The sequence below is a fragment of the Xiphias gladius genome, chromosome 3 (assembly GCF_016859285.1).
Source record: "Xiphias gladius isolate SHS-SW01 ecotype Sanya breed wild chromosome 3, ASM1685928v1, whole genome shotgun sequence".
NCBI lineage: Eukaryota > Metazoa > Chordata > Actinopteri > Istiophoriformes > Xiphiidae > Xiphias > Xiphias gladius.
Genome location: NC_053402.1, coordinates 10,664,914 through 10,687,045, shown reverse-complemented (window position 1 = coordinate 10,687,045; position 22,132 = coordinate 10,664,914). Strand labels below are relative to the sequence as shown.

At 39.3% G+C, this 22,132-nt stretch overlaps 1 protein-coding gene across 2 annotated transcripts in view; it reads right to left on the bottom strand.

The window, feature by feature from the left end:
- Positions 1 to 3,559: 3,559 nt before the first annotated feature.
- LOC120787672 (alpha-1,6-mannosylglycoprotein 6-beta-N-acetylglucosaminyltransferase B) overlaps positions 3,560 to 22,132 on the bottom strand; it is a 58,508-nt gene continuing 39,935 nt past the window's right edge. Inside the window, exons 10-19 of one of the 2 annotated variants that reach the window (XM_040123320.1) lie at positions 19,349 to 19,480; positions 17,470 to 17,603; positions 16,277 to 16,407; positions 15,499 to 15,504; positions 13,956 to 14,111; positions 13,614 to 13,760; positions 13,266 to 13,382; positions 10,343 to 10,417; positions 5,169 to 5,440; positions 3,560 to 4,317 (exon numbers count right to left, since the gene is read on the bottom strand). In XM_040123320.1, the coding sequence (XP_039979254.1) occupies positions 4,119 to 4,317; positions 5,169 to 5,440; positions 10,343 to 10,417; positions 13,266 to 13,382; positions 13,614 to 13,760; positions 13,956 to 14,111; positions 15,499 to 15,504; positions 16,277 to 16,407; positions 17,470 to 17,603; positions 19,349 to 19,480 (1,369 nt within the window). In that variant the 3' untranslated portion in view covers positions 3,560 to 4,118. The remainder of the gene's footprint in view (positions 4,318 to 5,168; positions 5,441 to 10,342; positions 10,418 to 13,265; positions 13,383 to 13,613; positions 13,761 to 13,955; positions 14,112 to 15,498; positions 15,505 to 16,276; positions 16,408 to 17,469; positions 17,604 to 19,348; positions 19,481 to 22,132) is intronic. The other variant, XM_040123321.1, reaches the window with a different exon arrangement.

Sequence of the window (22,132 nt, the reverse complement as noted above, 5' to 3'; positions counted from 1 at the left end):
GTGTGAGGGTGGAGGAATGAAGGTGACTGCTGTGTGTGGAGAAAAGCGATTAATCTTAGTCTGTGTGACCTCTCTTTGGAAAAGTTGGCCCGCCATGCCATAAATCATACCACGTCGTGGTCACTGTCTCATTCACTAGTGAGGAAAAATACACTTTCACACTGCTGTGAGAGTTGCAGCAGTTACTGCTCATACATTCATTCATGCCCATGCTTTATCAAACCCTTGACTATACTTTATATAAAATGCATGTAAATGCAAATTATGATTCTGTTAAAATCAGATAGTATTAAAGGATAATTCTTCTTTATTACAAATTGGGGCTTTTTTTTTTTTTTTTTTTTTTTTTTTAGTTCTGACAATTATTTATATCAATTATCATAACATTGTGCTGACCTCTGAGAAAGTGGCAACATTAATACAACATAGTCTGACTGGGTATGAAAAATAAGCGGTCACACAAGCAGACAATCAAAAAACCTGTTTTTTTGGAGGTAAAACCAAGGTAACCTTACAACTACAATAAGTACGGCAGTTCAAAGTTGAATTTGGTCTGTAATCTGTGATGGATGTTTACAACAAACTGTTTGGGTAATAATTGTACAAACTGCCTTCCTTCTCTTGTTCAAATACTTCCAAGTTTGGCTGACTTGTGGTTTTTCTAGCCCTTTTTTAATTATTCTAATTAAAGCTTCAGTACTTGAAAAAGTATTCACTTCAATTCTTTGCACTTGTGTATGGGTAATAGCAGTCACATAGGGAAGCATATGGCAACATTTGGTATGATATGATTAGGTTAATGTGATGGTATAGAAGGCTGCAAACAGGTGCTATGTCATAGGCCCTATGGCTTTGACAGTTCGTAAGCAGAGTAGGTCTCTGGTTTGTGGTGTAGGCCTAGCCTGGTGATGTAGCTGGTTACTGACAGACTGTGTATATACAGGCGTCTACTCTCATACAGTACATAGCATTTAAAGCCTTTCACAGATAAGTATAGCTGTGGTGTCATGTATAATTAGATGTACTGTAACATAGAATAACCCTGCTGTCCAATCAAATAGGGTTACAGAGAGGAATCCTCCCCTGAATATTGCAATGTAAATAAAAGTACTTTCATAGGCTTTACACCCTCCAGCACACAACCCAAAAAACCATCAAGATCACTCTCTTAAGGCAAGCATTTGACCATGTGTGTGCACATAGCCTGTCCTGTCAACTTCCGCAGCTTTCCACAGCTTGGGAAATAAAAGAGCTCCGCAATAAACTTCTCTTCCACCTGAGTTCACATTGTTACCTGTAATAGGCAGCGCTGACTGAGCTTGCAAGCAGTCTTTCTAGCACACAGAGTCCCAGACTGATCCCCAGCAGGGTGTGGAGAATCTTGGCTGAGGTCAAAGCCAACTGGTTGTCAGGACAAAACACCTGGAAAAGGTGCACAATTTATCTGGTGGATTTAAAAATAAATAAATAAATAAATAAATAAAACCATTCTTGTGGGATTTCTGCAGTATCTACTTGTTTCTTACTCTCAGTCATTTCTTATCAGGACATAAATAAAACTTTTAAAGTGGTGACAAGCAGAAATAGAGGTGATCTTTTTTCCTGTATAGCCAACAGAAGAGAGCTTAAACAACAATGTAGCTCTGTAGGTTTAGCTCCGGAAAAATACCGTTTGAGAAAACTTTCAACTGGTATATTTATATATTTTTTTTCTTTATAACTTTAAGTCTCAGAGGCTTTTGTTCAACACCTGAATTCTCACCATAAAAGCCCTAACAGATTCAAAGCCTTCTTGAGTACTGCTACCACACACACACACACACACACACACACACACACACACACACACACACACACACACACACACATATTCTTTTTCCTTTGGTTTCTGAGGATCAAAAGAAAGTTCAGTATTAGTTCAGAGATTATAAACAGGAAAGGAGAAATGGGAATATTTTGAAATGGTCCTTGCTATCAGTCAAAGAGACACCAACGCCATCATTAAATGAAAACCGGCAAATTCAAACTCTGCCTTTTGAGGATGTCTCATTAAAATCCTCTTATCTTAGTGAGGAGTTTCAGCAAAAGTGGAGCAGCAGCTCATAATATGATGACTTTAGTGACATTTCAGCATTTCTGTGCATATTATAATGTCCATTGGTAAAGGTGATCTAAAATAAAGGAATAAAATTTCTGTTGAAGAATCTTCAGGCTTTCAAGTTGAGCCTTAAATTGACGGTATATGCCACCCACACTGAATGGCATACCCAGTCATGGAAGAGTGCGTGTCTTGATTGAATGGATAAATAGAAAACAAAGACATGAAAGTGAAGAAAGTTGTAGACAGTAGTTTTCATTTGACTGTTACTCATAATATAATATAGAAGTTCTAAACTATTTTATTGTCTGCTATAAACTTTTCATTAAATGTTTATATAATGCCTATGAAATCTAAATAGGGGATATGAAGTTAAGTGCTACCATTTAGCCATATGACAAATCTGACAATCGTGTCAGCTTTTTTGTTTTATTTCTTGAGTTTGTTCTGTGCTGTCTGCTAATGTTGACCACATCTCATACTATGGGAAGAAACAGAAATACATGTGGCAAAATTGAAAGTCATTACTGACTGCACGCTTAGTGGGCACTGGGAACCACAGTAAACCTGACCTGCATGGGTCACAGTGGATATCTACTACTACTAACTACTACTACTATATATATATATATATATATATATATATATATATATATATATATATAATTATATATATATATATATATATATATATATATATACATATACGTAGATATACATACATACATATATATAAAGTTCAGTGGAGAATTTGCTGTTTTCTGTGTGATAACTGGTGGACACTGTGTTGTGAGGTTTCAAATGACTCCAATCGTCGGTCCAATCGACCAGCACGACTACATCCAACAGTTTTCCGTCATTAACCTCTGCTGCAGTTGCCCTGGACTTAGCTGTCAATATTATGGCACTTCATTCATGAGAAATATACAAAAATAATTTGGCACGCGGAGAAGGCTGTGATTTTATCTGCTGCCACCATACATCGGTCACTGTACAGTCATGCTCCAGCTCATCTCTTACTCTCTCTGTGCAGAAGGTTGATGCCTGCCTCTGTCATTTTCACAGATGGTTCTGTTATTAGAGAAAGTATCTCTCTATCTAGAGAACACAAGACAATATGGGTTTCTGTAAGGGCTAGAATATAAACCGTGCTGAAGAATGTCGCATTATTTACAACAGATATCTGCTTCAGAGATAAGGGGGAGCAGGAAACATTATTGTCATCTTGTATCCAAAGACTGCGCTATAAACTAATGAATCTGAGCCAGCACTGTTTGCATATAAATCAGACTGAAAGAAGTAATTAAGATACCTCCCCGCACTTGGCTTGGTGAATTGACCATAAAAGATTGATGATGTCTTATACTTTAATTGAGCCCTTCTTTTTAAAATGCAATGAGTTATAATAATTTCCACCCATGTCCTATTATAAATAATGGCGACATGTTTTTCCCCCCTTTATTTTATTAAACAACACTTATGTACAAATATATTCATTACAGGACATGTAAAATAGTACATCTCAGCACGGTGTAAATGGCTTTGAGTGCATCTAGTACAAATATCCAAACTCCACTATGATATTGTAGGTAGTCACACAACACTGAATAAACACACTTGTGAAATTCAAGCATTAACAACATTTTTTTTTTTTAAATAATCAAAGCTTTCCTTTTGATTGCTCATGATTTCTTTACTAATATAACTGATCCATCAAATGACACATTTCATCATGACTTTAGTAGTGACTGTGGTCCTGATGCCGCCACGTAAACCTTTATACTGAGGCTTCAAGCCCACCAGATTCAAAGTACAATCATGCAGTTCCCTGAGAGGTTAATACCACCCACCTTACCAACTTTGGCAGCCAGTCCTAGGTTCGGAGGTAAGGGAGTGGAGTCATTGTTTATGCAGTACAGCTTTATACCACAGACTCTCCTTGTCAAAGAGAATCTCCTGGGACAGCCTGGGTCTTCGCAAGAATTAGATAAGCGTCTCCGTCTATCAGATCCTCCTCTGGTCATAGGCAGTCCCGGCACAGTGCCACCTGGCCGATACGATAGTCCCTGCAGGGACACAGGCGTCGGTATTTGCCACTGGAGCCGGCGCAGCTGAACAGCAGCGGGTCCTGCTGCAGGCCACATTCAGCATGCTCTGCTGAGAAGGCAGGGAAGAGGTGGTTCATCTCTGACTCCAGTCCCTCACACTGGAAGTCTAGCCTGGACACAAACACAGCGCAGGAGGACAAAGTTTACAATTTAACATTTATTGTTTTCAGGTGTAAAAGGGTATTAAGTGTTATTCCACAAATACAAAACACTAATATACTTAATATTAATGTCAGCAGGAGTGCCAGAGTGTACCAATGATTACTCTACTAAAATATTCAAAATATTCATTTTAATGCTACAGTGTTGCCTCTAGGGCTCAAGGGGAGAAGGGAAACATTACAGGGAAAGGGTGAGCCAGTGTCTTCTCCTGTGCGTTGTGCTTCTGCATAATTTTGAAACTAGGAGTGCAAATAAAGCATGACACCATGAGGAGGGAAAGTTAGTTAAATGTATTGTTTTGCAGGGTGAGCTCCTCAAGATGCGACCTCTCATTTTTAAGACTGTCCTGACAAGACGTTACATTTCACAAAATACTCAATAGTGTGAACAGATCATCAGGCAAGTGAAAAGTTAAAGTTTCCTCTTGCATTTAAAGATGGCCAATGTATATTACAAATACAGGTATAAAGGTGACATTTCAGAAGGAATCTACAGTGCCCTCACGTTCAAACATGAAAGATGAGACTTGGTTGTATTTTGATAAACAACATCTGCATGATCCGAATGCATAAAGATGTTTTTGCATGTCATTATAAAACATCTGAACTTTTTTTCTGGCCCAGTTTACTACCCAGATACATGCTGATAAATACTAATTCTGTTACATTAAGAAATGAAAACTAAACATGACTATTTTGCATTGTGTCAATAGGAGCAAATGAAAAGATAAAAAAAATGCGTTGGGCCAAATAAATGTGCAGAGTCATTTAAGAAATGATCCAAATGAAGAAAAGTCTTACGCGCTGAAGGCTTCCTTAATGTTGATGAAACGATACAAGGCCGGTTCGCAGATTAGCCCGGCACTCTGGCACGCCTTCACACACGATTGGCCCTCCTTTGAAGCCAAAAGCTGCAGTGCACTGAGGGGAGGCCAGGATGTGTAGGAGCTGGCGTTGGAGGACCAGGTTAGGAAGCTAGAGTTGGGCAGGGGGATGAAAGGGCTGGGAGGGCTGCCCGGCCAAGTCCTGGACGAGTTTACTGGAGGAAATGGAGGTTCAGGAGAACAAAAGTCCTGCGGGTACAAAGATAAAATTACCCAGATCAGTAATATTTTCAATGTTATATTGCAAGCACCTTGACCTGTCAGGTAAAATAAACACTAAACTCCACTTAGCAACAGCTGATATGGAAGATAATAAAGGAATTGTTACAATACAAAGGTGCTCATGAAAACTGACAAGTCCTCGTCAATCTTCCAGGAAAATTATATAAATTCAGTTATGCCACCCAACAGGGTTTGGAGGCAAAGTTAGGCTCTGGTGAAAGCCCTGATTAGATTCCCCCTCCAGCTGGGGCTATTCATAAAACCCAGGTAATAACATTTCTCTGACATGTCCCTCTGGCCTCCACACCCGTTTATTAAACAGGCTCCTAGTGCCAGCAGGCAATAACCACGCTTCCAATCTCTGCATCTCTGCTGCACCTCCACTCCTAAACACAGACAACATCCATGACACACACACACATGCCCACACACACACACACACACACACACACACACACACACACACACACACACACACACACACACACACACACACACACACACAGAGTTCATCAAAAACATGAAGATGTATGGTACGTAGCAAGGTTAAGAGACAGATATCATATGATGTAATGTGTATGTGAACACATCGCCTTGGATGAGGCCACAAGTGAAAGCCCCGTGACAGTGCATCTTTTAATATTTATGCCTGCACTATGCTGTGGAGGATTGTATTTGATTGGCTAGATCACATCTCCCACATGCATGAGGTGGGGGCAGTACCCCAGCTGAAAGACTGCAGGTTGGCAGGGGTTGTAAAAGACCATCACCTCCTGAGATTAGCATTCTAACTCATCATAACTCCAATTCCATTTGTTTGTTTCATTTGTTTCACAAAACAGTTTCACGATATTATATTTTATTGTTGTTGATTAAGATGAGTTGTTAAGGACTATTTGTCCTGCTTTATGTACAAGCTCTTGTTGATTCATACTTCACCTGCTGTCCTCTTGAATTATATCCTTGTGATTTCAAAACCTTTAGTATCGAGTTAGATGAGTGAAAAAAAGGGGGAAAATTGTTAAAGTAGCCAGTGGGAATCTGTTCTGTGTTATGAGATCTCTTCAGTTCAGAAATATCTGAAATGTGTGCTGAAAATATGTTTTCTTAGAACTGGTTTTCTTCTAGACATGACCCCAGAGAACTGGATTAAAACTGTGCACATCAGTCCAGGTTCTCAAACTAGAAAAACACACCATAATTAGATTTATCAGTCAGACATCTGTTTGTACATGTAAACTATTTGTTTTTGTCAATTTAGTTTGTGTGAAATAAGTAACTTATGTTAGTTCAAGATGAATATTTGGTGTGACTGGTTACAATTGTGGCTAAATGTTTTGTCACTGCCAACACGAGTTTGTGTTTTCACTCAGAGACCCTTAAAAAGCTGGGGTGTCTGGAAATGCTACTATTTGCAATTATATCTTTTGGTTTTTTTTTTTTCACCAGTTTATTTCTATGTTTGCATTTGTGTGTGTGGGGCTTGATCTTTAATTATTCCCTAAGTTTATAGGTTTTATTTTATTGTTGACAGAGTACATTTATTTAAGCATTAAACCGTATTACATGATTATAGCTTCAGAATTAAACTTAGACTTCAGAATTATGTCTTTCTGATACTACCAATATTAGTCATCAAAGTCAGAAAATGTCCATTTCTATACGTAGGGATAATCTTTTAAAAAAATGAAATAAACCTGGGTCTTGTAGATTTGATGGTAATATTTTACTCGAAAGCTTAGCTGCGGAGGTCTGGGCAAGAAATGCATGCAGTTAGATGATCACACAGGTTGGGAAAAACTTTTTTTTTTACAGTGTTATGTGCTTAATTAGAAGAGAATGAGCAGGCAAAAGTCATTACCTGAACTGTCTTTTTTGATCATGCTGTACATGAGAAGCTGTTGGGTCCTTGTGTAGTTACTTGCTGTTGTTGTGCATACTTTTTCAATGCAATTGATGGCTGTAATGGACATTTTGTGTGTGTGTGTGTGTTCACTGTTGGGTTCATTTGGAATAAAATGGGTGTCTGTTTTTACAACCTCTTTGATCATTTGATTTGAATGAATCTGTATGAATCCACCTTACTGGACTCAATTCAAAAGATGTTGCTACATCTCCACATCTCATCAGTTAAGAACAGTGAAATGTTTTCTTGAAAGCGAAAACATACAGTATATTAGGTTATAACTTGATGTGTTATATTAATGTAAATTTCCGTATCATTATTTGCACAGTGCATATATTTTTTATATATTGAACAATTGCACATTCCTAACTTCCAAACATTTACCTACTGTATTTCAGTGAATGACTGCAAAACCCTCTATAATGAGCAACCACAAAGTAAGCAAACATCTGTCTTTGTCTAATTGTGTGTGTTTGGAATAGGCAGACTGACTAGAAGAGCACTAACAAACTTTACCTGCATCTCCTCTGAATTACATGAGAAGTGTAAGACTGAGCATTATTGGGAAGACTGAGTTGCCATAAGAGTATATTGTAAGAAAGTCACAATGGGACTGGAGCTCTCACCAGAGGTGAGGGGAAGTCATAGTGTGAGATAACGAAGATGAGATATTCAGTCGGAAAGTAGAACAATGAAGGGGAGAAATGTGAGCGACTTGCAGGGTTAGAAATAAAATTGGAAAAGTATGAAATGGGGAAAGAGAAGGTTAAGGAAAGTGCAAGAAAAGAAAGGGAGGAGAGTCTGATTGGGAGTCTGACCTTGTACACGCCAGGAAGGCAGTCACAGTCACAGTTAGTAACGCCACGTTAAGTGTGTGTGTGTGTGTGTGTGTGTGTGTGTGTGTGTGTGTGTGTGTGTGTGTGTGTGTGTGTGTGTGTGTGTGTGTGTGTGTGTGTGTGTGTCTGTGTGTGTTTCTGACAGCTGGGGAGATATTGTGTCAGAGCATAGCAGAGGCTAACACATTTTCTTAACCTGCCACTGCCAGACACTATACCAACCATCACAACATGATAGATGTGCAAGAGGTTGACACCATCTGTAAATATACAAATACATAAATGTGTGTATGTGTGGGGTTCAGATTTGTGTGTGTTTAATTTTTAGGGATTTTAATTTATTTTTTTGGTAATAGGACCTCTGTACCTGCTCCTGGATTACAGTAGAATGAAATGTAATGTCATATTTTGATTACTGATTAATTCCCAATTTCATGTGTGTAAAAGCTTGGCTAAATAATCAATTCTAGGACTGAGATGAAAATTAGTCAATGTTCTATTATGCTTGCAGCTGGTGCCTGCAAAATTTTAATAGATGACCCAGGCAGTGTAGCAGAGGTGTAAATATTGTGTCCAAGCAACCAACAAATCCAGGAAAGGGAAATGTCTGAATAGAAGTTCAGTTTATTAGTTTAATGCAGATTAACTGAATGGACATGTAAATGCTTTCAGATGACAACCAACTGCTGTTTTAGTTCTTAAACTATTATCATTTATCCACAAAACATTTCTTTGAACTAGTGAAAACCTTTGTTTAAATACCTCTGAACACGGGCTAAAATGAATACAATCATCCCCACTAATTCATCCCCACTAATTTGAAAAATGCAACCGGCAAGGTAAGCAAGGAGATAAAAGGTTCAAAGAAAAAACAAGCTGTTAGATTAAGGGGCTAAACATGTTGAACGAAGCAGTACAGTTTAGATGGTGTGTATCTGTTCCAGGATATGGACAAATGATAAAGAGCTAAAATGCTTAAAAAACAGCAAGCACCTCCAAATCAGTTAAGGCTTCAGAAAAGAGCCAATTAAATCCCTTCACCTGTCACAAAGACAACCAGCTTGATGAGAAGAGGTGAATACTTTCGTTTTCTGTCTTCCATTCTAGTGCTTAGATGTTATGCTTCCTCCCCCCACTCTTACTCTGCCTTAGTATTGTGTTTACTACTGTCATTGTTTAGCGGTTCTGACTGCAACCTTTTGTGAAAAAGCTCTAAAAACCCACTGTTCACTTCCTGCTGAGCACCAAACAACAGACACACACAGTTAAAGACCAGCTGGTGAACACAGCGGAGCAATCAGCTGCTAAAGAGCCTAAATTTCCCTCAGGAGTCGGTGGAGAACAAAAACGGAGCTAAAAGACAGTGAATATTGGAATTACATTTGATGATAATGTTGCCCCTTATTGCCCAAAAACATCAGTAACTGCAGGTTTATATGAATTATTATTACAATTACATTCATTAATATAATTAATGTCATTACATGTCATTATAAAAATGATAAATGCAGAGCCTATGATCATGATATCAAACACTCAAGGGGTTTAAGGTTGCCTCTGGAAAATTACAGCACAGTCCACTCTGCTGTGCTCCTGTATACCTAGTGTGTATTTTCCCTAAAATCGGCCAGAACATGGCTGATTAAATAACTACCATTTACCACTAGTGTGATTAGCTGTTTACAATTGTCACATGCAACTAAATTTGCTTATATTGGTCGCAAAATACAAATAAAAGGAATTCTTAAAAGAATAGTTTTTCATTTTTGGAAATATTATATATAGGAAGGAACGTAAAATAATGATAAAACACACTAAAATAAAATGAAATATAAAGTTATCATCTGACTCTTGATAAAGCATTGTGATTAAGTTTATTTCCCAAAATTTAAAATTGTTCCTTTGAAGAGGGTCACATCAGTTGAGCCAGACGCAAGTAGCTCACTATTTACTCTTGTGCTTCCAGCTCACATTTCTCATCTATTTCTATGGTCTATTCAAACCACCAAACTGTGACCAACCTAACCTAGTGAGAGGCAACATATGCACCAACAAATAATTACTTTTATAAGATTATGACCCTAACCCACACGCCTACTACCGATTTGGATCAGTTTTGAGACCCACCTGGTTCTGAATGTAGGCATGAACTCTTTCAAGCATCCCCTCACAGGTGTACTCGTAGGGCAGGAATGGCTCCACCTGCAAACACAGATGTGCACACAGATGAAGAAACAGTGGAAGAGAGAGAAGAGAGGACCAGGCCTTTGTAATTACAGGAACTGAGGATCTTATAGTTAATCAAAGCTGACATATTCATTAGTGTAATTGTAAAAGGCTTATATCATGCCACAAGCCTCACATTAAAATCAATGACCTAATACATCACAGATGACAGCTTTGAAAACTGATTTCAATATTTTTTTGTAATGACTATATCAATATGTCAAACAATGGATTAAACTGACGGCCGGACCACAGGTCATGCTGCGCTGAGGAAGCTGATGTTTTTGTGCATTCTGTGTCCTTTGGGTGAAGTTATTGGTGTTGTTGTTAAGGCGTCTCACTCATTGTCTGATTTTTAATGGAAGACAGTGGAGTAAAATTCACTGAGAGAAAAGTGATCAATAGCTTATCCCGTCCTTTCTAGTGTTTTATGATAACAGCTTTGAGAGAAATGTGAGAAACCAGAAGTGGCAGGAAGAAACAATCTTACTGGTGGTGTAGAAAAATTAGTGCAGGCTGACATCTTATCAGACAGGTTTATATTAATTACTGAATTTTTTAACCAATCGGGTTTTTATGACACCAGTAATTGTGAAATATATCAATATAGCATACATTATGTCAAGAACCCCGGTGCAGAATCTGCTCTGAATGTCTCCCATGGTAGCTGATGTGAGATCTCATTGTTTACTATCAGGCCAGTAAAGCGCTCAGGCTTTTAAACTGATATATGGTTCACTTTAGTGTTGTGTTCCTTTTAGCACTCCCTTATTACTTTATTTCATCTGAGTTTAATGAAATGTATCTGGCACTTCATCAGCTATTCCACAATACAATTTGCCTTTTGGGCATCTTTATATAATAGAATCCAAGAGCGGGAGGGAAAAAAAAGCTTCATAGATTCTGATTTGAATTCAGCAGCGGAAAACATTTTTAAAATGACTGTGCAATTTATATACCTAAAATGACTGCATTGCTTGGCCACAAAAATATGTGAGCAACATTATTTATTTCATGTCATCACTGATGACCTAAAATAAAACTGTGGGTGAGTTATGCTGGGAGCGGCCATGTCCAGAAAAAGGATTATGAGCCCAGCCGGCAAGTAAGATTCAACACTGTTGCCATGGTACCATTAAAAACTGAGGAAACAGTGTTTCAGACAGACATGCACTTGAGCTCACTAACACTGAAAACATTAGCAGCAGCTTTACAAGCCAAATAGTGTGAATAGTGAAGCTCTGTACATCATTATTTAATTCATATCACTCACTTGGTTGCATAAGCAGCAATCAATATATAAACATAATTTTATAGTAGGATTAATCTCATTAAACCTAAACATAACATTGCACATACTGACCTATATTATCCAAATACTAAAGTAATTAAAGGAACAGTTCAACATTTTGTGAAATACACATTTTTGTCGCTTTCTTATGGTAGAATTATTCGTCTCTGAAGACAAATGTAGACATCTCCATAAACCTACACAGAGAAAGGTGTTATGGGTAGCCGTTGGTCGCAGCGGGTCGCAGAGGCGCAGACATGCACACCTCCCAAGACTCACTAATTAACATGGTACATCTCTTGTATTTAATCTATTACACAAAAGTGTAACCAAAGCGACCAGTTGCCAGGCAACGAACAGACACCCCAATAGCCACCTGTAAAAGAGCAAGTTGTTGTTTTTACACTTGTATGGATTAAAGAAACGAGATATAACGTCTTGGTTAGAGAGCTTCCGAGGTGCTAGTAGCGGGATTTTGTTACCTTTGCCAGAGCCAGTTTAGCATGTTTCTTTCTGTTTCTATTCTTAAAACTAAGCTAAGTTAACCAAGTGCATGCGATAGCTTCATCCCTATGTATATACGGACATGAGACTGGTATCAATTGTGTCATCTAGGTCTTACTAAAAAAGCAAATACGTTAATGTCCCAAAATGTCAAACTTTTCCGTACATGTTCAGCATTTGAGGGCAAGATCTGTCTTGTAAAATTCTCAGTCAGTTTTATCTATACTAATACTGTACTACAACTAGCCAGTGGAACTGGTGCCAAAAATCATTACGTTTTAACCAAAATGTAAAAATGACATGCCCTTTTTGTTGTTGTGTCTGGATCAAATACCCATGTACGTAGCAGGTATGTTTATCAAGATCGTAGAAAGTGAAGCTGCTCCACTTAATCTTTTAAATGTAAGGTGAAACTTGCTCAGTCAGCCTGTGTGATCAGCATTGTTTTTGGTCCTCCAAGGATCCACTTTTTAAGCATTTACCGGTGCCACAACTGGTACTTAGTTTTACCTCTATCAGCAGGAAACACAAGGTTTATTTAACACACCTGGCAGGTAGAGGCTCACATGCATCCTGGCACTGCGAGAGCCTTGGCTGTGGCTCTGTGTTGTTCTGCTTACAGATTGAGCGCAGCGTGATTGATTAGCATGATCTACTGTAGACAGTGCTTATTGACTGTGGTGCTGGCCTCTGGAAAGCTGCCATGTATACCCAGGTGTGGGCATAGTTTACCTACAGAGCTGCTCAATATCTCGAGCAATTAGCAGTGCGGAGAGCAGAGAGGGAGCCAGCTAAGCATTTTTCTCTAATGTCATTTGCTATGATTAAGAGCTCTATTAAAGGCTGTGTGCTTCAAACATAGGTCAAACCACATGAAATGTGAATGTAAAGTGTGGAAGTGCAAACTATGCTCTCACCTACCCTATTATGAAGCAGCGTAAAGTCTACTGTGGTAGACTAGAATACATTTATTCTGCTGACTGGGTATTGCCGGGACTGGATGGCAAACAGCAAAAAAAGTTAACATACATTGATCTTCATGATCTCACGAATGGTTGCGTCAAACTCTTCAGAGTTATTGAAGTTGATTGTGATGACATGCGGCTTGCCAATATACTGCTCTGCATAGGGATGCTGAGAGGACACCTGAGGGAAGGATAAATGGGATATATTCACGATCACAATAAAAGTCTTAACAGCAAATCGAGTCAAGATCAGATAGCGGTGTTGTGTACTTGACTGTTATGAAAGTGCGGATATGTGGACTGACAGGCAGAAATGAATGACCGCATTCTGTAATAATGTTGTTAACTGCCAAATTATACTATTTAAAGTGCTGATCATTCTCGTGGCTAAGGTGAAAACAAGTGTATTTACCTTCCTGGAGGTAGGCTTCCCTCTGAAGAAGTCATGATTGAGAGAGCTGTGAGGGGGGTCAAACTTGGGTTGTAGGAAGATGCAGCCATTGGCTATGGCCTCCAAAGGAGCGGGGCCTTCGTATGGAAATCCAAATCCGATGAAAAGCTTGACAGGAAAATAAGGAGGAGGAGATCATGAGTATATACACTGCTCATATCCAGGTCAACACTTGCATAAGGCTTAGGTCAACTCTAAAAAAGCATGAAAACTTTTACAAAGCCTTTCATTATTAACCAGATATTGTGTATGCAAACATCTGAGCATTTTTGGAGCTCATGAAAGCATCAGTAATGCTCCCACCTTGGCCTTTCTAAGGAGCTGCTGCAGCTCCTGCTGAGGCAGCAGACCGTGGTTCTTCACAAAGGCAGGCACCTCTGGCGGACGCTGTGTCTCATAGTACACAGTCCCATGGATCTCCATGTAGCGATGCAGAATGGCCAGGAAATTTTCCTTAGCCTTTTGAGACATAGAAGAGCAAATGAGTTAAGCACTTAAAAAGGGGCACTGTAAAGTAACTAATTTAACCTTTCTAGCAAACACTGCAAGAAAGGTTAGTTTTAGCTTCTCACTGCTCACTTTGTGTTGACATATGTTGCCATGGTTTTCAAAACTGTTCCCCTTGATGTATTTTTTGACCTGCAGCTTAGGCAGATTATTTGCCATCTTTGTAGCGCTGTTAGATGGTTTATGGTGCTTTCAAAACTCATCTTGAAGCATAGACCTCTATTTTAAGTACACAAATAAATGCCGCCGTTACCAATCAAACCAAATATGAAGCGGCATTTGCCACTGAAAAGCTAAAGTCTTTTTTTATGAAAGTATTGAATTAACTTTAAGCCTTAGTCACATTTGTATACACAGACAGAACAGTATATCTGAGGATGACAATTACGCATTTATAAGCTTTTCTTTTTTTAATTTGTACTGTTTAATTTATACACTGTCACCGTCAATAACTTCTCCAGCAGGATCAAAACTACTTACCACTTAAATGAGGTGAACTGATTCATTAGTATTACACACAACCACTCTAGAAAGGGCAGAGGAGAGAAGCCCAAAGGTTTTGGGGAGAGCGAGAGAATCACCCCAGCCCAAGCGAAGGTTGACACTGGAAATGAGGCACCCGTATCCAATGAGCTGAGACTGCTCTTGTTAGCACTAACGTACCGGTGAAGTTATTAAAGAATCAAATCAATGTATAGCTTCTGTGTTGCCGCGTGGGGACAATTTGCTTGAACATTTTTACTGAGGTAAAAAAGAATCTGTTCATCTCAATAGGCGTTCCTGGCGTAATGTTGTGAATTATTTACTAATGCAATGTCTTAAACGCATAAAGCATTTATAAATGTCATCTGAGTGGTACTCCTCATTTTTCATCTTGGGCCATTTTAGTGTCTCTGAGCAACATGGAGACGGAATCACACTTTTTGCAAACTCAAGTAATACTGCTCCCAAAATCTTTTTTTACAATGAATTATAAGGGTGACCGTAGACAAAGAGGAAAGTATGACAAAACTTATTAACTTCATTCAGTCATTTATTTATAACTCTTTTAAATTAAAAATTTTACATGATGGTCCTCTATACTACATTAAATACATGCTAAAGTTATATTTTGGTAACAGATCTAGTTGCTGACTGATATTTGAAATCACTGTAAACAAGTATATAAGCATATATTTTCGAATAACTGTTTCTTGAACTGACATTCAAAGCTGCCCAAATCCCCACATAACTGAAGTGGAACATATTTTTGGGCAACAAAAAGAGTCTAGGAACACCCTTGGTTTGAGTTTTGGCATTTGGAGAATCGATAATGCCAGTGAAAAGCAGGTGTACTTACTTGAAGCTGTGTGCATCCATCAATGATGCATCATGAGATGATGAATACAGAGTAGTACAGGATGAGAATAGAATTATGAAGAGGGGGGAAGTGAGTGGGGAGAGGCAGATGTAGAGGAGAAGAGAGAATATGTCATGAAGTAATTTTTCCTCTCAAAGGACCTTTGCAAGCCCAAAATCTCACATGTGAATCTCAAAACTGGTACTCTCAATTGGGGTGGGGGGGTTCATCATCTGGAGAGACCCTGACACTAGTGGCTTTAACATCGCAATCTTTCAGACTCAGACTCAAGTTGTTCTGAGAGACAAGGAAATGCTATGGCGGTGTAGGAACAAAGCTGCAGCCAGATTCAAGTGAAAGAAACCTCGGGGGAAGCTGCAGCACACTTCAAAGTTACAGTAAGAGCGAGAAACCTCGCCAGTAGCTCGCAGGAAAAATTTACTCTAAACAAAAACAATTGTTCCTCCACCATCACACTTCAGGATGGATTCCTTGAGGAGAAAGTTGTTTGGAAATGTAACATCTAGTGGGTGTTTCACAGCTAAAGAATGCAATATTCAAAAGTTCTCCAAACTTATCTTTTATCCTTATTTCATCACATTCAATATATATAATGTAAATAGGTATAGCTGTGTTAAAAAAAAAAAAAAAAAACCTTATGCCAATTTGTTTTGAATCCACTCAGGGTCAAATCATTTACTCCTCTCACAGATTAAAAACATGCCACAAAAATACAGCAAATTATTGGCAGTTGAAGGGGCTATTGTGTGATACGCACCTTCCACATGCTGGCTTCTTTGCCATACACAACAGCCATATTGTTAACCTTGTTCCTCTGAATGTTCAGCCTCTCCGTCTCGTTCAGCTCCTCTGCCACAAAACCCATAAAAGAGTTGTCTGGAGTGTGGGCTGCCAAGGACAAACAAAGCAATTGGCAATACAACCTCACAAGTCCAATTTCATGTCTGAAAAAAAAAAAAGGATTAAACTAAAGTAGCTGTTGCGGAGATCCAGACAGCTGTGTGTGCAGGGAATACAGAATGAAAGGAGGACTGTGGGAATTCTGTAATGCTGAATTTCATAATGTTTTTAAGCAATTTATTTTTCCACTTATCTGTATGGTGGAGTGCGGCGAAACACTAAAAAAGATTCATTTACTGGGGTTGAGGATGCTTTCCTTAATTGTGATGTTGAGAAATTTTGATCAGTGTGTTTGCCTCCGCATCACCTGGTCAGTTGAATACGATAACAACAAACAGATGTCAGACTTTCTGCTCTATCATCTTTGCTGTAGATTTAATGAGGCTTTGATGTTCCACAGCTTTCAGCTTTCAGGACACAAAACAACACTATGAATGGTAGCACACACAAAGGATATATAGTACACCAGGGAGCTGTCAAGTGGGAAGGTGAAAGAAACGGTATTTTCAGTCAGTTTTCAAACCTGAGATGAAAGCTGACGTCTTTCGTGCTTGGTGATAACAGTAAGTGTTTTGGAAACAGCGGGGGCTGACCATTGTTGCTGAATTAATTGGAGACTAGTACAAACGACTCAAGTATTTCTCTACCACCTATTTCACCAGATGTGCCGTGAAAGGGCTTGTGTTTTTTACATTTCTGTGTGTGCGTAAGGATGGTGGTGCTTGGCCACAGTCGGCGGCCTTAGGCATCTGGGCAGGCACAGCTGTTCTGAACGAGTTCTGCAGTGTGTCTGTGCCCCAAAGCCTCGCCCGTGACGGCCCGAGGACTTTGTAAACTGATACAATCTGTTCGCACTCTGAGTCACATAAACACAGATGCACACATGCCTGCATACACGCATCAAAACACCTTGTATTTTTGATTTATAATAATCTGTGAAAATTTATGGAGACATTCAATTAAATAATTCCCCATTTGGCGGTGTGCAGCCTCAACCCCAGAAAGAGCAAAGTGGAAATCTGTGTTAGAGAAAAATCAACGTCCACATACGGAACATGGTCATGTACTGTTGGCCGTGAAGGTTCCAGTAGCCCCAGTTCGTTCTGTAGCCGTGCAGAGTGGCGTACTCCTCGTGGTTGTAAGCGGGCTCAGTGCCGAAGGTGTCAATCACTCGGATGTGGCACCTGTGGGACGAAATAAGAAATAGGCTGAGCTAAAATTAGAACTTGCTTTTCAGATAGCGAAGACTCCACTGAATTAGTGAGACAGAACAGAAATGGTAAAAAAAAAAGGTGAAAAATGATCCCATCACATTGGTTTACTTCACCAAAGGTAGCGCACTCACGCACAATAAGTCTCCATAATAATATGACCAGACATTTAACAATAATAACAACATGAATGACGGCTGTGTAAAAACAAACAATGTTATCCTTATTTTGAGTTATGGGAGCTCTTCTCAGAGCCATAACAGTGTCTGGCTGTCAGAGTGCTTTGTAAAGCTGTCAGCGGTGATTGATATCCACGTCCCCTGCCAGTCTCCCCACAGTGAGCGGAGCTCACGCGGGCCTCAAGGTTTAAATCACAGCCTTGTTTCACAGCCATCACAGGGCCCTCTGCTGGATCAGATCACGACACCCCCTGGCCTGGTCGAAGATGAATTTGAGTCAAACACATGGATCAATATTGTTCCCTGCAATGTTAAACTCTCTTGCCATTTGTAAGTCTCCTTAGATTAACTGCAAGATGCCACTTTTTTTTTTTCTGATAATGTTAAAGCAACATTGCAACAAGAAATAGATTACACTGCTTCGACTGAATCGACACTTAAACATCTTAAAATATATTAAACCGGAGTAGAAAAACTGAGCTGGAACATTCAGTTTACGAGGAGCAGCACTTTATCTGCTGTGAATATTCACACTGGGAAGTCAAAAAAATCCATTGACGGAATCTAAACTGAGTAGATTTATCAATGCCCTGCATCTCTAATCAGTATCGAGGCCGGGGCTGCCAGGGCTTCCTTTTAGAGAATGAAAATGCAGGAGAAATTAGGATGAATTATTGTGAAATGTGTGACCCCGCTGCTCAGTTATTTAACAAATGGAGCACCTTTCTCTTCTAACACAGAGTAAAGAGTATCAGAGTAAAATATAGGATGCAAACATACTATAATACAGCTGCCCCATATAATCTAAAAACTGCATTGCACCCCAGATGATTATCATTATTTTCACATTGCTATAACTGGGAGATTTTTTTTCTTTTACGCTTAACCTTTTTTAAAAATATATTTTCCTCCCAGAGTTGTGGTTTACATCAAAAGCTGTTTGTCGTTGTTTGGATGAAGAAAAGGTTTATCTTGTACACTGTGACTGCTCTAGCACTGCCCAGATGAAACAAAAGAACAAAAACTTTGCCAACCATATTTACTGTCAGAGAACAGAGCCTGCAGCCACTTGGAGTGATGGAATATGTTGGTTTGTTTGAGCATTTACAAATAAATGAGCTGTATTTCATTATAATACACATAACTATATGCTTGTGTATAAGCTAACACATTCACTTTAAGCAAATAACCTACAACATCTTCGTCTATGTGATTCATATATACAGCAGAATTTGTAACTCTGAAAAAAGTCATTAGCCCAGAATTTTGCACCTGGTTCATTGATCAGTGAGTAAAGAGGCTGAATTAGATCCCCCTGATAGGGAACATTTTGCTGATGCACAGTGGAGTTTGCGGCCCAGTGTCTACCAAGCTGTAATGCTGGCTAGTCAATAAGCCCATAGTGAAATATTTCATCAAAAAGGCAATTACTGACAACCAAAACAGATGCAACAAACGAACAGAGCTTTGTAAATAACAGGAAATGACAGTCGCTGACAAGACTAAGAGAAAGCAAGAGAGAGAGAGAGAAGGACTGACTTGTGCTTCCTCAGTGATAGACCCATGTGCTGCTTCATTTGCTGCAGGCCGTGGTAGTCGGTGTAGATGAGGTCAAAGGGCAGAGGTCCCGTCAGAGGGCAGCTTCCTCTTCCTGGAGGGACACCCAAAAACCTGCACACACGGGTCAGATGCGCTTTAAGCGTTATACATTACAGCGTGCATTATAAAATGCAAAAAAAAAAAAAATGAGGAAGGAGCAAATGTCGCCCCTGGAGAGAGTTTGAATACCTGTGTCAAAAGTGGGAGGAGAAAATATTCGGGCAAAAGTGAATCCCTGCAGGGACACTCAGGTCCAAAGTGTTGAGTGCTTGAACAGAATCTCAGCTGAGGCTCTGCACATCTAAAAGCTCGTCCATTTGCCCTCAGTCCAACAATTTTACACTGATACTAACAGGGCTGTGGTCAAAAATTAGTCACAACATTTCTTCCAATGATCAATTAGCTCATTTAAGAAAACCCTGTTAAATATGTTGCTCCAGTATTATTGTACCTGTGCAGGTGAAAGAATTCCTGTAGAGGAATCTTACAGTACAGCATTTATAGGACACATTTGTGAACATTATCGAGATGGCAGATGTGTTCATCTCATGCTAGCCACAGATCAATCCCAACAAGGGCCATAAAAGCTACAAATCAAATCAAATACTTTCACTCCACCAAAATGCAAACAACTAATCAGGAGGGTGATTGATTGCGATGAGACAGCTCTACTTTTCATAGCTGTTATGTGCAATTTCTCCCATTTTCTCTGCAGTGAGTAGGAGGGTGCATTTACGAACTGAGGATGGTCGGGAGAGAGACAGAGAAAGAGAGGCTGAGAGAGAGAGAGAGAGAATAGAAGACAGGAAGAATGAAAGAGGCCAATTGCACCGTGAAGCATCTCAGCGCTCTCAGCGAGACGACAGCGGAGCCATTCAACCATACAACACAGAACTCAACGCTACCAGGCAGCGCCGTCTCGCGCTGGGGAGTCACCCAGTTTGACTGCACAGCTTGTTCTGACTCACGCGAAAACACACGTATTCTCTGAGAGACACATTAAACCCCACATCTTTGACAGATACAGAGGGATGGCTGCTTTCAAGCTTTATTTGTGCAGCGTCTGCCTTTGTCATGTTGCCATTCAGGCACTTACCACGTAAATGCTGGCTTCAAAAATGCCACAATAGTGCTGCCTTCATGTGCTATTCCCATCTCTCGCATTGTTAGCTCTCTTACCAGCTGTTTTTAGAGAATAATAATAAACAAATTAGAATTAAGTGAATGAGGGAAGCACTGATTACAACAAGGCTGCTGCATATACATATACTAATCCAGTTCTAGTATCCTTTCATGTATATCATTTGCTCACAGGGCACATGTGTGACAGTTAGTGACATTCTTTTTATGACATATGACATATAACAAATTTGTGAGATTATAAATCAGTGCAGTATTGAGATCATGTGCCCTTGTGGCCTTGCTATTCTGCGCAGTGCACCAGCCTGGCTTGATCAGTCTAGATATCAAGAGTCTGCTGCCTGAAATAATAAACCATAAATAAAACCAAATGAGAGTAGTTATAAAAGAGCCTTTTGTTACCAAAAAAAAAATTAAATAAATAAAAATAATGGACAGGAGATGCAAATGTGTTGTCTGCTATGACAAAATTCAGTGCGGCTTCAGAGTGCTCTGCTTTCAGTCGGGATCAAGGTAGCACTTTGAGAAAAACACAATCAAGCATGTCTGTTTTCATCACAAAAGAAAGCACTGCTTTGTCGAGCTTCAGCAGTTCTTAGGGGCCACGCAGCACACAAAACAGCACGGCAGAAGAAGGTAAGTGGATGTGCAGATCTGTAAGATACTTTGCGCACTAAATGAAGCTTACTGTGTGTTGAGATCATTTCTGTGTCAAGATTTGTAAAAGAGACACATTGTAGTATAGAATACTTTATAAATAGAGTAACGCAGCTCTGTAGGACCAGTACATACACAAACACACACACCTGTACTTCTACACTTGTGAGGACATTATATTAGTTTCTTGGAAGTTTACCCAAACCTTTCTCATAACTACTACATGCCTAATACCAACCCTAGCATCCAACCTCACTGAGGTTCTAACTCTAAACTCAACCCTAAAACTACTAAAATGTCTTAACCCCAAAGTAAATGTTTAAACTTGTGTAAACTACATCTCTGTCCTCAGACAAGAGTCCAGTTCCCACAATGAGTCAACAGGGATGAGTCGAGGAACAACTTATTTATATAAGTAGTGAAATCCATTATTTTTTGTCTCCCGATATCATCAGTGACCCATTTCGTCTATGTAGAGTTTACACACCTACCTTGTTGTCAAAGATTTGATATACTGCACAACATCTATGTTTTATGCACACTATTTTCCATGTAAAAAGAACAAACGTGGAAATCTACCAGCACTGCAGCATACAGTTGATAGGATGTTTGACAATCGCTCTTTGGTTCTGGGCCAAAAGATTGTAAAATTGAGCTAAAGGACCAGCATCTGACGACAAGTCAGTGGAGGGACTATTAACACAGCTAATGCCGACTAACACCCATCTAACCCAATAGCAATTTTAAGGTTTTGAGTTTCCCATGACTTTGACAATGTATTAAATATGTGAGAAATTTAGCTCGACTTTCAAGCTAAACGTCCTGCTTAATTTACTGTAGCTTTCTCATACAGTACTAATGGGGATACAAGCAGATAGTGTAACCAAATTAACCGCAATAGAAAATGGACTGGATCTTAAATATCAA